Source organism: Lepisosteus platostomus, chromosome 9 (genome assembly GCF_059453375.1).
Source record: "Lepisosteus platostomus isolate fLepPlt1 chromosome 9, fLepPlt1.hap1, whole genome shotgun sequence".
NCBI lineage: Eukaryota > Metazoa > Chordata > Actinopteri > Semionotiformes > Lepisosteidae > Lepisosteus > Lepisosteus platostomus.
This window is the reverse complement of record NC_142619.1, coordinates 55378763-55393985: the sequence shown is the minus strand read 5'-3', so window position 1 is coordinate 55393985 and position 15223 is coordinate 55378763. Positions and strand designations below refer to the sequence as shown.

The 15223-nt window shown below is 38.9% G+C and overlaps 1 protein-coding gene across 1 annotated transcript in view; it reads right to left on the bottom strand.

Moving 5' to 3' along the window:
• The window catches only part of aebp2 (AE binding protein 2), an 83431-nt gene that overhangs the window by 49381 nt on the left and 18827 nt on the right, over positions 1–15223 (bottom strand). Inside the window, exon 2 of the mRNA XM_088645699.1 lies at positions 5242–5449. Within this exon, the coding sequence (XP_088501825.1) occupies positions 5242–5449 (208 nt within the window). The remainder of the gene's footprint in view (positions 1–5241; positions 5450–15223) is intronic.

Here is a 15223-nt window from a genome sequence, read left to right as displayed (position 1 = left end):
TTTTCAAAATTCATCAAATTTTAGGCGAAAATACTATACGACAGCCAAAGCATGTGACATGATGTCATAATTTTCACAGACACCATCCTGCCAAATTTCACAAGTCTGACAGCTGACTGAAAAACTATTATGTGCACTGAGGGCACTTGAAAACCCCACAGATGCTGTGAAGATGACACTGTAAGGCCATGCTGCAATGAGAGGACAGCCCAACGTTATATTCTGATTAATTAATATGGCATGCTATGTAAAAGTAATTAGTAGTGCAACAGCAACATAATCGTGTTTTCTTACAATTATGGACTAAAAGCTATTAAATACAGTTCATATACTGATAAGTATGCTATTGACAAAAAGATTTCTAATTAGAATTTGTTATACTGTAAAAACAAAACCGTTATTGAGGTCAAAGATTTAAGATTTTATTGAATACGTTCTGTACCTCTAAATGCCCTTATGCCAACAATAGCCCTATTTTTAATTCTGCTCACATTTTTTAAAAGATGCAGGCCAAGGTCTTCTAGCCACATTCCAGAAAAAAGGAAAGGCACTGATCTGAATCTTTGCTTGGGTAAACTTGAAAATGAAGACAAATCACTGTTTTTAAGGACAAAGACTACAAAAAGTGTCTTGCCAGATGCATGCCAGAGGGTAAAAAAGTTCTAGGAATGAGTTTCTGCCAGTCGCTATGCTGCCCGTGTTACAATACAACCCCTTCAACACAAAGTGATAGGACTGTGCTCATGCTCATACAGAAATAGCTTCACTCAAAAATTAGTGAAAATTGAGAGCTTTAAGAGCCACAAGTGTTTCGTTTATACTAGTCCAATTGCATTTAAATCTTCAACATCTCTAATTAAAATAGACAGGTCTACACCTTTGTTCCTTGCCGGAAGTGATGTTATGCTGCATGTAAAATAAACTATCATTTGCTGGCTTCCTTACAAAAAGCAAATTATGAAATAAGAACTGAATTTAAAGCTGAAACGATTTAAGTGCACATTTATCATACATTTCTTACGGTCTCACACTCGAACAATGTGTGCTCAGCTGAAACCATCTGTTCAAGGAATCTTGTTCAAAATATCAGAATACTTATCATGAATCCACCTTCACTTTCTGCTGCCCAATTATGCTCATCACTTTCACACAAAATTACAAAAAAACATAACGGGTCTAAAACCTGTGACATTGGTAAAAATAAAAGGAAAAGGTGTTCATCCAACAATACAGTTCAGTCATAAAATAATACACCCAGAGGTTACAGAAGCAAAACATAAGGACTTATTTCTCATTCTCAGCAACTCAGGAAATCAGGCCGAAATAAGGCCTTAATGCAAGTTAGAGATTTAGATAAATGATCTCATATCATGATCTACATGACCTAAACAATGTAATGCTGCTATCTATACTTGTTTAGACTTTCATGCAACTTTGGGAGTTCTGATTGTTTCCGACTGTGGGCCAAAGGTATACAAATAGTATCCGTCTCCGTTTTCACCAAATATTTTTATGACTTGAACTAAAATAAAGCTGCATACCCCTAAAGTTAAAAAGAGCTCAGTCTTGTTTCCAGGGTGCTTCTCACACTCCATGTGAAAGGAAGTCACAACGGCCAGTGAGAATCTTGAGCAGAATGCAGAGTTCATTCTTGGAGCTCCTAAACAAGAGGCTGCAGTGCTGACATAGTGCCCTATCAATGACTTTCCCAGAGCTTAGCTTAAATTGTCTGCTGATAATTACCAACAGGATGTAAACACAGGCCTAGCTTCGCATCTGCTCTTGTAGCATAACAGTTTTGACTCAATTTATGGATTCAATTAGGAAACGGAAAGCAGTTAAAGGAAAAAAAAGATCCCTTCCAAATTCTTTACAACAGCAGCTGACAGAAATTAGCAGGGCATTATTTCCTGAATTAGTTTAAATGCTTTACAGATATGGCACAGACAGGTTGTAAAATGAAACATAATACATTCAATAAGGTCTGCATGATACCGAGAAGGGAGTCCTCTGCTTCTGCAGGTCAGAAGGTCAGACAGTGGTCTGAGAAGACAATTACAGCTGTCTAGCCCATAAAACCAGAGATTTAGCCTTTCGTCTTTAACTACACAGCTAGGCAGAACTGGAGCTGGACAGCACTCGGACAGCTGTCCAGCATTCAAACTGCTTTACATAAACTTGTCCCTTTGAAGTGGAATTTTCCATGACAGGATGTTCTAGTGTGCACACTGGATTTTAGACAGACACATTCCCATTCAGCAATAATAACAACGATTACAATTTAGATGGCCAACCTCATGCAGGAACCTGCTATCTTTACCTCCAGAGACTCCTTGGCATCAGTTATCATGGTATGTCCATGCAATTACAATCAGAAGGCAGAGAAAGTAGGTATTCAAATTGTAAATCAATACAATCAAGTACACACTGAGAGCAGTAAACAGAGAGGTTAGATAAAGGGAACATTTCACTTCATCTATCCATTTTCTAACCGCTTCATCCAATACAGGGGCGTGAAGGAGCTGAAGCCTATCCCGGCAAGCACCAGGCGCAAAGCAGGATACACCCTGGAAGGGATCCCAGCCCATCCCAGGGCACACAGACACAAATATGCACATACTCACAGCAGGGCCAGTTTTCTCACAAGCTTATTGTAAATCCCATTTGCAGTAAAACAAGTAGTGGATGAATCCAGAAAAACATTAGAAAACAATTTGTTTAGATTAACTAGCTACAAATGTGTGCTATAATGCACACCAAAAACACTTACTGCGCTACAACGCAGCACAGGGAGTAACACATTGAACATGTAAAGGCTGCTGTTTTTCAGCATCAGTTAAGTTTAAACAGCTGTCTAATATTTCAGAAATGGCATGACATGCTAAATGCAAACTAACGTACACTTATCTAAGAAGATACCTTACAGCAGTCTCAGGTACAGAAAGATAAACTTTAATGTATTTCAAAAGTGACACACATAAGCTCTTTATTATGCTAACTGGCAATAGATAATGTAGAGGACCAGTTATCATTACTTATCGGTGTGTTGGAATAGTGTTAATGAGATTTGTTTTCACTTGCAATTTCATACAGTTTTTAGCAGAACCTTATTTATGTGCCTGAAGTAACTTTGGTTAAAAGCATCTTGCTGTACACATTTAAACAGCCAGGCATTTTACCGATGTGAAGTGCCTTGCTCAGGATGCTGGAAGAATCTATAATAGTGTGGATGTTTCACAGCAAGTATATAAAAGCAACTTGAGGCTTGATAAGCAGCATGAGCTTCCGAGTGTTCAGCTGTTAACTAGCTCTGAGAGGGACAAAGAGGTATGTAGTTCCAAGTGCTGCGAGCAGTGAAAATGACACTTTCTTCAAACGTTTAAATTTCCAACCCTGCAATCTGGCTCAATAGCCTCAAATGTGTGTCGCAGCTGCCTAAACGTCAAGGCCCATTAAAATGCTCAGATTTATTAAATTGCATTTCAAAATTCCTTCACACTTATCCATTGAAACTGTCAAATCAATATTAAACACACAAAGTCAACACAGTGAAACTGCCCAAGTTTCCCAAGGCATCCATCTAAAAAGCAACTTTTCTGTATTTTCCTCACTTAGATTTTGCATTTCCCATCACCACACCTTTGCGATCAATGTAGATTAAAGTGAGCCTCTTACAGTGCCATGACAAAACATGAAAGGCATTCCAACCTTACAACAGGTCGCCAGGCTTGCAGGTCAGTGCTTAGGGGACTGTGCCTGTGATGACAGCCTGCATGTGGTCTGAACTTTGAAGCATACTGTATAACATACACAGCATATTCTTATTAAAAAGCTTCACCCACAAAAATGCAACATGAATATATAATAGGTCCTAAAGTGTGCATTTTATACATTTACAAATGTATAAGTAAGAGATGCATACCATCTGTAAGAATTTGAAAGTAATTTGCGCTCAGCCCGAAACAAAAATACTCTAGTATTTTGGTAACCTTGAAGGATTTACCAAAGTCTCCAACTGTACAATTTGGAGACTTTTCTGGTACAAACCAACTAACTTTTCCCTTTAATTAAGCTTTAACCTCGATCCACCAAGAAGTAAGATGTTAACTTATATGTATTGCCAATTTCTAGCTTCTTGTCATATACGATTAGATTTGTGGGCAAAACAGAAATAGCCAAAAGAAATGAGGGATATTATTCTTCAATTTGCATAATTGTATTTTTCTATCCAAACCACATATAAAAGGGTAGAGGCTTAGCAATGGTACACTTTAATATTTTAAGTTAAATAATACACATAATTATTGCCACAGGAGTTATAGTGACTAACTTTACAGCCACATAATATATGGGGTAGATTTAACTTTCATGTATAGCTTAGAAAATATGTACAAGTTAAAGACACCAAAAGCAGAGCTCAGAAAAAGGGAGGAAAACACAGTCCCAAGAGAAAGCACACTTGGCAAATAGGATCTTAGCTTTATGTGCCTGTGAAAGGAAAAAGGTTGAGCTGGATACATATTTACCCTCATTTCGTATTACTCTCTTAATGCAGTTTAAACATTGGACTATTTTAGATGTTTTTGCACCTACACACTGAAACAATACATAGCAAAATGGAGAATGCTCCAAGTTCTGCCTGCAGAACTAATTAACGTGCTTTCAATGAAATGGCAGGCACAGATGAGTGCTGTGTGTCCATAATCAGCTGAAGCAAGATAGAAATTTGTTAGAGGAAATATCTAATAATTATATGAAACAAAATTTAAAAAAATGATTCATCATTCTCATGGCATCCACAAAAATAGAACACAGAAATTCAGTGTCAGAACTTCACTCAAAGCGGACTGCTTTAGTGAAACAGCCGGTTTCAATAATTTGGCATGAACTGGAATGCTAAAATACTTAAGATGGAAATAGTGTTGAAACGATGGCAGAACAGAGTCAGCCACTTCACAGTTAAGCTGGAAATTCATAACGTTTTGTTCATGACGGGAAAAGGATTTAAAAGATGTATCTGCCATCTGCATTCTGATAATTTTGCTTTCAAAGTTATTTTTCTCCTAAAGGAAAAATGCATTTGTCTATGTCAGTGGTGATGTATATAGGCGTGCTCCCCAAAAACAGCACTTTCCTCAAATGAAGCATGTTTCACCAGTCCTGCATTGCTCGGTGACTGTGCTGTAGAGGCTGAGAACATGGAATGGGCGACAAAAAACGGAAAGCAGGAGAGAGACTGACCCCCCCTCTCTGTCTGTCCACATGGCTGGAGCGGATGTGCTCAGCCAGGTCGGGGCTCGAGTTGAAGCAGGTATGGCACTGGTCCCAGCAGCAGGTATAGGCAATGCTCTTGGAGGAGGGAGTGGTGCTGCCCTGTCCGTTCATCATGGCAGGAGTGGAGCGGCCGCTGGACACCGTGCTCTCCATGTCCATCAGGGTGCTGCTGATGCTGTGGAGAGGAGAGAGGCGAGTCACTAACTGCAAGCTGAAGCGGACTGCGGGCTCATGGACTTCACCACAGGGGTGGCAACAAAGCTGATTAGCTGCAGCCTGGCTCTGCCTCCATTACGCTTGTAACCTTCTATCTGAATATCTGAATTAAGGCAAATGAGGTACAAAAAATACCAAAGCTTAGCTTCTTTTTTGATCAAACAGCACAAGTGTTGTCAAATCACAAAACCCAACATGGACCACCCTACCATGAATGTGAAAAACATTCACTTGTGCTAAATTTAAATCCTGTGGCTCATAATATTTAATGTCCTCCATCACTTGTGTGCCATGTTATATTCTGGAGACCTGTTTTGAATCATTTAGAATACAAACTGGACCGGTCTCAGTAGGTGCTTTTTCAGTGGTATATTAGCATTGAAGAAGCTTATGTGTGAAAAATGGACTGAACTCTATCCAGCTGGCATTTCAGACATTTAACATATTTCTATTCATGCAGAGAGCAGAAAGCTTTAAGTGGGAGACAACACACTACAAATTAACTTAATTCGTGACTCAATGGCAGTACATGACAAAATAATATGACAATAAAAATAATCATACAATAATTCTAGTTTTAAGAAAAAAGTTTCAAATGACCAGACTACTCTTTAGAATCTACTACCTGGGGATAGGAAACAGAGAAAATTGGGAATTAATAAATGCTTTTGCTTTGTAGATAAAAATGTTAAACAGTATTCTACTGATTTGATGGGTAAGACTTTAATTTTCCAGAAAATCAACAGACCTCAAAAGAAAAGCAAAAGGTATCAAGGTGGGTATGAAAGGCACAGACTTTGCCATGCCACTTAACAGCGCGTGAAAGAGATCTACAATGAGACCAACGGCATGCTCCTTCTCACGCACTTCATACTTGTGCCATTCTTACAAGAGTGCCTACTCGCCAAATGCACATTTCCTAGAGGCAGTAGGTGCTAGTTCACAATGAACTCCACACTGTATTTTAAAGAACACGCCCCTTCTCTTTGACGAGGATCGAGTTCAGAAGCTTCACACAGCTGTTGGATGTATAATCACAGGATTACACACGCAATGTTGAAAGCACAACAAAAGGCTTTTCTAGCTTTCATGGTGAATGGGTGTGTGCTGCCAAAAAGCAATCCTAGGTTAAATATCATTTAACAACCATTTAAGATGCTTTCCTTTGAAATATTATACATTGTATGAAAGGCAAAGAGAAGATACCAATGCTAATTCACCATTCATAGCACACGAAAGAAAGTTACCTGGCATTCAAGATATTTAAGGGTAGTCATGCATCTATAACATTGCGAATTTCAATTGTGCACGTTTAACATTTGCAACAGGTTTGAAGCGGCTTGAGATTAAGACTTACAGAAAAGAGTAAGCGGGGGTTTGGCTCTCCTCTCCGAGACAAAATACCACCAATTGAGAATACACCCAAGACAGGTGTCAGGCGGCCTGCCAGGCTGGGCTGGGCTGTTCCGCGAGGTCAGACGCTTAGATCAGAGGTGGCCCAAGCAAATGGGCAGAAATTACTTGTAGAACAAGGCAGGAATTGTTGCAAAGGCACTAATTCCCTTGTGTAGAGTCTAGAGCAGGAAGACACTGTTAGGTCAACAGCTGCTCACGTATATCAGAGGCAGTAGGCTGGATTAGTGGACTGGGATCTGAACTGGTAACTGAAAGGTGTGGATTCAAATCCAAGGCATGACACTATTGCTGTATCCACAAGCATCTTATTTCACAAGGAATTTCTTCAGTAAAATGCCAAGTTACATGAAAAGGTACAAATGAGATGCTCTGACTAAATTAAAAATGGATTCTCCAATGTGTAAGCTAGTTTACTAGCTTTCAGACAGCACTTATTACTACTTAGCGAGGAAGGTAAAGAGTCTCAAGCATTTTCACTTTCTAAAAACAAAAAGTAATCATATCAGTTCCAAGAATAATTTCACATATGTTGACTTAATATCTCCATATTATACGGCTTGATCTATGTTTGAAATAACAGTTACTTGCATCCTTCCACATTTTCTGGTCTACAGATCCATCATCTGCTGAAACTACTGTAACTACATTTATGGTGTCCAGCCTGACATGAGCTCTGTTGTCAGAATACAGTTAGCTTGCTTACTCTGGATCTCATCTAAAGTATCTTTTCAAACTAAAAAAAGATGCTATGGATCAAACCTATGGATACGTACTCTAGCAAAGACAAGTCAGCGTGTTTCAGGAATTTTCCTGTCATGCGTGCAGACAAATTTCATTTTCCAATATCAAATCCCTTCGTGTTCTGTTCTGCTATGTGTGACCTTGTCTGGTTTTTTTAACTGGCGTAGGGAAGGCTCCAAAATATTAATGATTTCCAAGCTAATTTTCTTTTTCACAAAAATAATAGGTCAAAGTTCATATATGTCTTTGAATTAAAGTGACCAATCAGACTTACTCAGTTGAGGACTAGAACTGTCACAGCCTACTGACTTCTCTGTGATTTACAAGCCCACAACATTCTACTATGGACACATGTAGGAAGTTGTTTGTAACTATCTTCTGAGATAACCTGTAGTGTATACATCAGGTTTTATTCTACTCAGCCACACACTTTCAGACAAAACGTTATTTCAACGTTTTTTGAAAAAATCCAGTACAGTGCCTAAACTATATGACCAACCGAACTGGACTAAAGAAGTCTACATCTTGGACATGAGACTTCATGTGCACCAAGTTGAAGCTTTGTTTCTACTGAAAACATGCATAGAGAAGCCACATCATGTGCCCAAACTGCACGACCATGACCACTCAGTTTGAGTTCAACATTCTCTGCAGACCTACATGAAGCTTCAGGAATCTGGAATCTGGCAAACTGTACTACCAAGATATAATCCAATGGTAATATACAAATAACCCAGACCCTGAAATTGAATGGCTTATGCCAGCCATGTCTAAGATGGAGACATACTGTGAACAATTCTGTCTGATAACAGGGCCTACTTTATGTGTACCATGTAGCAGATCATTCTGCCACAACCTTCTAGTCAGAAAGGTTCGGGTGTTTCCAGTCAAATCCAAGATGGCAGCCAAACCATATGACCAGCTGAAGAGTCATGATGACCGACAACTAAGTATCTTGTGGTTGTGGTCAAGTTCCAGAGAAAAAAACATTTTCAAAATTCATCAAATTTTAGGCGAAAATACTATACGACAGCCAAAGCATGTGACATGATGTCATAATTTTCACAGACACCATCCTGCCAAATTTCACAAGTCTGACAGCTGACTGAAAAACTATTATGTGCACTGAGGGCACTTGAAAACCCCACAGATGCTGTGAAGATGACACTGTAAGGCCATGCTGCAATGAGAGGACAGCCCAACGTTATATTCTGATTAATTAATATGGCATGCTATGTAAAAGTAATTAGTAGTGCAACAGCAACATAATCGTGTTTTCTTACAATTATGGACTAAAAGCTATTAAATACAGTTCATATACTGATAAGTATGCTATTGACAAAAAGATTTCTAATTAGAATTTGTTATACTGTAAAAACAAAACCGTTATTGAGGTCAAAGATTTAAGATTTTATTGAATACGTTCTGTACCTCTAAATGCCCTTATGCCAACAATAGCCCTATTTTTAATTCTGCTCACATTTTTTAAAAGATGCAGGCCAAGGTCTTCTAGCCACATTCCAGAAAAAAGGAAAGGCACTGATCTGAATCTTTGCTTGGGTAAACTTGAAAATGAAGACAAATCACTGTTTTTAAGGACAAAGACTACAAAAAGTGTCTTGCCAGATGCATGCCAGAGGGTAAAAAAGTTCTAGGAATGAGTTTCTGCCAGTCGCTATGCTGCCCGTGTTACAATACAACCCCTTCAACACAAAGTGATAGGACTGTGCTCATGCTCATACAGAAATAGCTTCACTCAAAAATTAGTGAAAATTGAGAGCTTTAAGAGCCACAAGTGTTTCGTTTATACTAGTCCAATTGCATTTAAATCTTCAACATCTCTAATTAAAATAGACAGGTCTACACCTTTGTTCCTTGCCGGAAGTGATGTTATGCTGCATGTAAAATAAACTATCATTTGCTGGCTTCCTTACAAAAAGCAAATTATGAAATAAGAACTGAATTTAAAGCTGAAACGATTTAAGTGCACATTTATCATACATTTCTTACGGTCTCACACTCGAACAATGTGTGCTCAGCTGAAACCATCTGTTCAAGGAATCTTGTTCAAAATATCAGAATACTTATCATGAATCCACCTTCACTTTCTGCTGCCCAATTATGCTCATCACTTTCACACAAAATTACAAAAAAACATAACGGGTCTAAAACCTGTGACATTGGTAAAAATAAAAGGAAAAGGTGTTCATCCAACAATACAGTTCAGTCATAAAATAATACACCCAGAGGTTACAGAAGCAAAACATAAGGACTTATTTCTCATTCTCAGCAACTCAGGAAATCAGGCCGAAATAAGGCCTTAATGCAAGTTAGAGATTTAGATAAATGATCTCATATCATGATCTACATGACCTAAACAATGTAATGCTGCTATCTATACTTGTTTAGACTTTCATGCAACTTTGGGAGTTCTGATTGTTTCCGACTGTGGGCCAAAGGTATACAAATAGTATCCGTCTCCGTTTTCACCAAATATTTTTATGACTTGAACTAAAATAAAGCTGCATACCCCTAAAGTTAAAAAGAGCTCAGTCTTGTTTCCAGGGTGCTTCTCACACTCCATGTGAAAGGAAGTCACAACGGCCAGTGAGAATCTTGAGCAGAATGCAGAGTTCATTCTTGGAGCTCCTAAACAAGAGGCTGCAGTGCTGACATAGTGCCCTATCAATGACTTTCCCAGAGCTTAGCTTAAATTGTCTGCTGATAATTACCAACAGGATGTAAACACAGGCCTAGCTTCGCATCTGCTCTTGTAGCATAACAGTTTTGACTCAATTTATGGATTCAATTAGGAAACGGAAAGCAGTTAAAGGAAAAAAAAGATCCCTTCCAAATTCTTTACAACAGCAGCTGACAGAAATTAGCAGGGCATTATTTCCTGAATTAGTTTAAATGCTTTACAGATATGGCACAGACAGGTTGTAAAATGAAACATAATACATTCAATAAGGTCTGCATGATACCGAGAAGGGAGTCCTCTGCTTCTGCAGGTCAGAAGGTCAGACAGTGGTCTGAGAAGACAATTACAGCTGTCTAGCCCATAAAACCAGAGATTTAGCCTTTCGTCTTTAACTACACAGCTAGGCAGAACTGGAGCTGGACAGCACTCGGACAGCTGTCCAGCATTCAAACTGCTTTACATAAACTTGTCCCTTTGAAGTGGAATTTTCCATGACAGGATGTTCTAGTGTGCACACTGGATTTTAGACAGACACATTCCCATTCAGCAATAATAACAACGATTACAATTTAGATGGCCAACCTCATGCAGGAACCTGCTATCTTTACCTCCAGAGACTCCTTGGCATCAGTTATCATGGTATGTCCATGCAATTACAATCAGAAGGCAGAGAAAGTAGGTATTCAAATTGTAAATCAATACAATCAAGTACACACTGAGAGCAGTAAACAGAGAGGTTAGATAAAGGGAACATTTCACTTCATCTATCCATTTTCTAACCGCTTCATCCAATACAGGGGCGTGAAGGAGCTGAAGCCTATCCCGGCAAGCACCAGGCGCAAAGCAGGATACACCCTGGAAGGGATCCCAGCCCATCCCAGGGCACACAGACACAAATATGCACATACTCACAGCAGGGCCAGTTTTCTCACAAGCTTATTGTAAATCCCATTTGCAGTAAAACAAGTAGTGGATGAATCCAGAAAAACATTAGAAAACAATTTGTTTAGATTAACTAGCTACAAATGTGTGCTATAATGCACACCAAAAACACTTACTGCGCTACAACGCAGCACAGGGAGTAACACATTGAACATGTAAAGGCTGCTGTTTTTCAGCATCAGTTAAGTTTAAACAGCTGTCTAATATTTCAGAAATGGCATGACATGCTAAATGCAAACTAACGTACACTTATCTAAGAAGATACCTTACAGCAGTCTCAGGTACAGAAAGATAAACTTTAATGTATTTCAAAAGTGACACACATAAGCTCTTTATTATGCTAACTGGCAATAGATAATGTAGAGGACCAGTTATCATTACTTATCGGTGTGTTGGAATAGTGTTAATGAGATTTGTTTTCACTTGCAATTTCATACAGTTTTTAGCAGAACCTTATTTATGTGCCTGAAGTAACTTTGGTTAAAAGCATCTTGCTGTACACATTTAAACAGCCAGGCATTTTACCGATGTGAAGTGCCTTGCTCAGGATGCTGGAAGAATCTATAATAGTGTGGATGTTTCACAGCAAGTATATAAAAGCAACAACATACCAGGAACCTCACCGGAAAATAAGCATTGTTTTCTCTTTTAAAGGTTTTATTGAATGAAATGCAGGGAAAACTACAGCTGGTCCAAACTATTCACTAAGGAACCTCAACAGAGACAAAACAGCACTAGCACTGCCTTTTTTCTGCCCCTGTCAAACCGCATGTAATGAGCTGCTGGGTTTTTATTCCTTCACTCTTCCATAAAGTGTTGTTAATCAGTAGGACAGGCACAAAAGTTGCATTCAATCTGTGCCATTTCCTTAACAGCAGGGATCAATTCTTTTTTAAAGCTTGCCCTTCCGACAGAAACAAAAGGCAAACTGCTACTTAAAACCAGAACAAGACAGAGGTGCTGGTGAACAGATGAAACATACTGATGCATTCGGCTACAGCTCTTCGCAGCAATAACTGATAACAATGGTGCATCTAGTGGACTTTTTCTTTTGGTCATGAGCATAAGCACAAAGAGCAAAGCACAAACATAAGCACCCATATCCACAAAGGGTTACCCTAAAAAATGCAATAAACAGTCACACCATGTTCAGCCCTCCAGTGAAGTATCATCTTGACTACAACGGCACTTCAAAGCAAACCATTTCCCAAGACACTTTAGAACAGAGCTCAGAATTTTAACGGACATCAAAATATTGTCAATGGTGGTCTCTGTGGAGAGTGTCACTGTGTGCATTAATTTCCTCATATCAATAACTTTTGTCAAGGTTAACAATACAAACCACATAGTTCAGCCGACAAGAAAAAGGCCTGTTCCATGGCCTGCCTTTGAGCTTTGCCATCTTTGCACTCATACAACTGGCAAAGTCAAGTCAGAAGCACTAGAAGTAGTATGTTAATACAACAAAGTCAACACTGTGTCCTTGACTCTTACTGGAGCACCAGGAACATCAGAATTATTATTCGTTTCACAAATTCTCAAGCAAACAATAGCTAAAACAAACCAAAAAAGTATACACCCTGACACTGTTCACTTCATATGCAAATTTAGATGATCAGGTTTTTTTTTTTGACAGCAATAGAAAAAACAACCAGCTCTATCATAATGTTGCCTATACATGTCGTTAACACTACTGCTGCTAATAATAATAATCCTTACCATTAAATAGCTCATTTGCAGACTCTCTACACGAAGCACTTTACAGTTCCATGGGGACTCCCTCCCCATCATCACCAATATGTAGCCTTCCTGGATGGCGTGATGGAAGCCAGCGTGCACTGGTATCAGTGGGGAGCAGAACAGCAGTGAAGCCAGTTCACAGATGGGGATTATTAGAAGGTCATGACTGATAAACACGAGGGTGAAATTGAGCCAGGACACCAGGGTTGACACCCCTACTCTTTTCAACAATCTCCCTGGGATTTTTAATGATCATGGAGAGTCAGAACCTCGTTTTTACATATCCTAAGGAACACACATTTGTTTATAGCATTGTGTCCCCATTACTATAGTGGGGCAACCCACACAGACCAGAGGCTGATTTCTCCTGGTCCCACTAATACCTCTTCCAGCAACCTTAGCTTTCCCTGGTGTCTAAAACGTGTTTACTTCAGGGGGCTGCCAGTTGTGAGTTGCAGACTGATATAACTGCTGTTAGATGCAATGTACAATCTTTGCTTTTCTTCCTGCACACTATTCAAGCACTCCAAGCATGTGAAGCAACTGAAGAATTGTGGTCATGTTGTTGACTCTTTAACATCAGACAAGTGCTTTTGCTGCAGTAAGAAAAAGTGAAAAATTCAACAGCCCTGACATGTTTTTAGATTCCTGTCATTAAACAGTGCAACTTATTTTTAACTGAGGTTGCCGTCATTGAAACTGTGGCTGAAACTCAAGATAACACTTAGCTGAAAAAAAGAACTCCGTGGCCCAAACCTTTGACAGATTGTTCTGCTTTCAGAAATAATGAATTATTAAATCATGTCAGTTCATTTAAGCATTTCTTCATTTTATCTCTTCCCTAGTTCAGGCTAAGATGCTGCAGTCAAGAGTTGCTTTAAAGATAATGGCGATGTCAAAAAATAAAATAGACTTTAAATCTCACAAGAACAGACAGAAAGTACCTGCTGCAAATGTTTTAATATAGCCAGTTATAACACTGGCTTACAAAATGTCAGAGACATCTCTTCTGCCAGATTTAACTATGAGCTATGAGAAAATCAAAACTGCAGTTCCTCCGTGTGACAAAGCTCTAGGATTGGGGCATTTGAAGACAACACTGCTTTTCCAGAGATCGTCTGCAGCAAAATGAGCACAGGACTTCAAAGTAGCTAATGCTAAGCTAACAAAGTTATTCATTTTGAAACTTGAAAAGCTGAAGAAATTAGTCACCATACTGGTCAGTTTTCCTGACCTTTTATATCTAATTGTCATGCAACTATAAATGTTCAAAGTAACTGAAGAACTTGGCATAATTCATACTTTTTTAGGTTTTCAACACTTCATGACAACTTATAAATACAAAAAAATAGGCTTTCTTTTTTCCTAAAGAGCCTTTCCTTAGCATCATGTACGAAATCTCCTCTGAAGACAAAGATCTGCCATATTGAGAAAACACTAAGACTGATTGTTTACTATTTTTAGCATCAAATAATGCTCTGAGAATATGAAAAACAATTACACTCACTTAGAAGCCAAGCAGCCAGATGCTCATTTTTCTCAGCTGCAGTGTTAAATCATGATTTAATTGCGCGTGGTTTCTCATTTAGTAAGCAAAGGAGAAGAAGCCATACTCCTGTCTGACAGTCATGGAAATACTTAAGATTTTTAAGCATTCAAGCACTTAATGCTAAATTGAAATGGACATGGTTGAGTTATAATGCCTAAAACTCAGGAAACATTTTTTCCCCTGAGCACAAGCCATTAACAAGCTCAAACACCTGTGCAATCTACAAGTATAGAATAAAAAATGGCAACACTCACTTAATATGATTTTGGGTCAACAGGTGCTACCACTGCAGCCTGTATGCACTGTCGCATAGTCTACCAGCATGTGTAATTCTACAAGAGGAATGTGGCACCACTCTTCCACAAGAAAGTCAATCATCTCGCTCCTAGGCAATGGAAGTAGAAACTGTCACAGGCATTGTTTCAGAACATCCCATAAATGCTCTCTGGATATAGACAGCCTCAGTGTTGTGCTCATCAAGCCACTGGGTAATCACATGTGCTCGGTTGATGGGATCTATGCCATCCTGGAATACATTCCTCCAGGGTGGAAAGACGTGTAGCATGGGGTGAAGATGTTTACTCATTAAGTAGCAATTACTACTGGCCTTGCCTTCTAAAGAAATGAATGCACACAAACCGTGC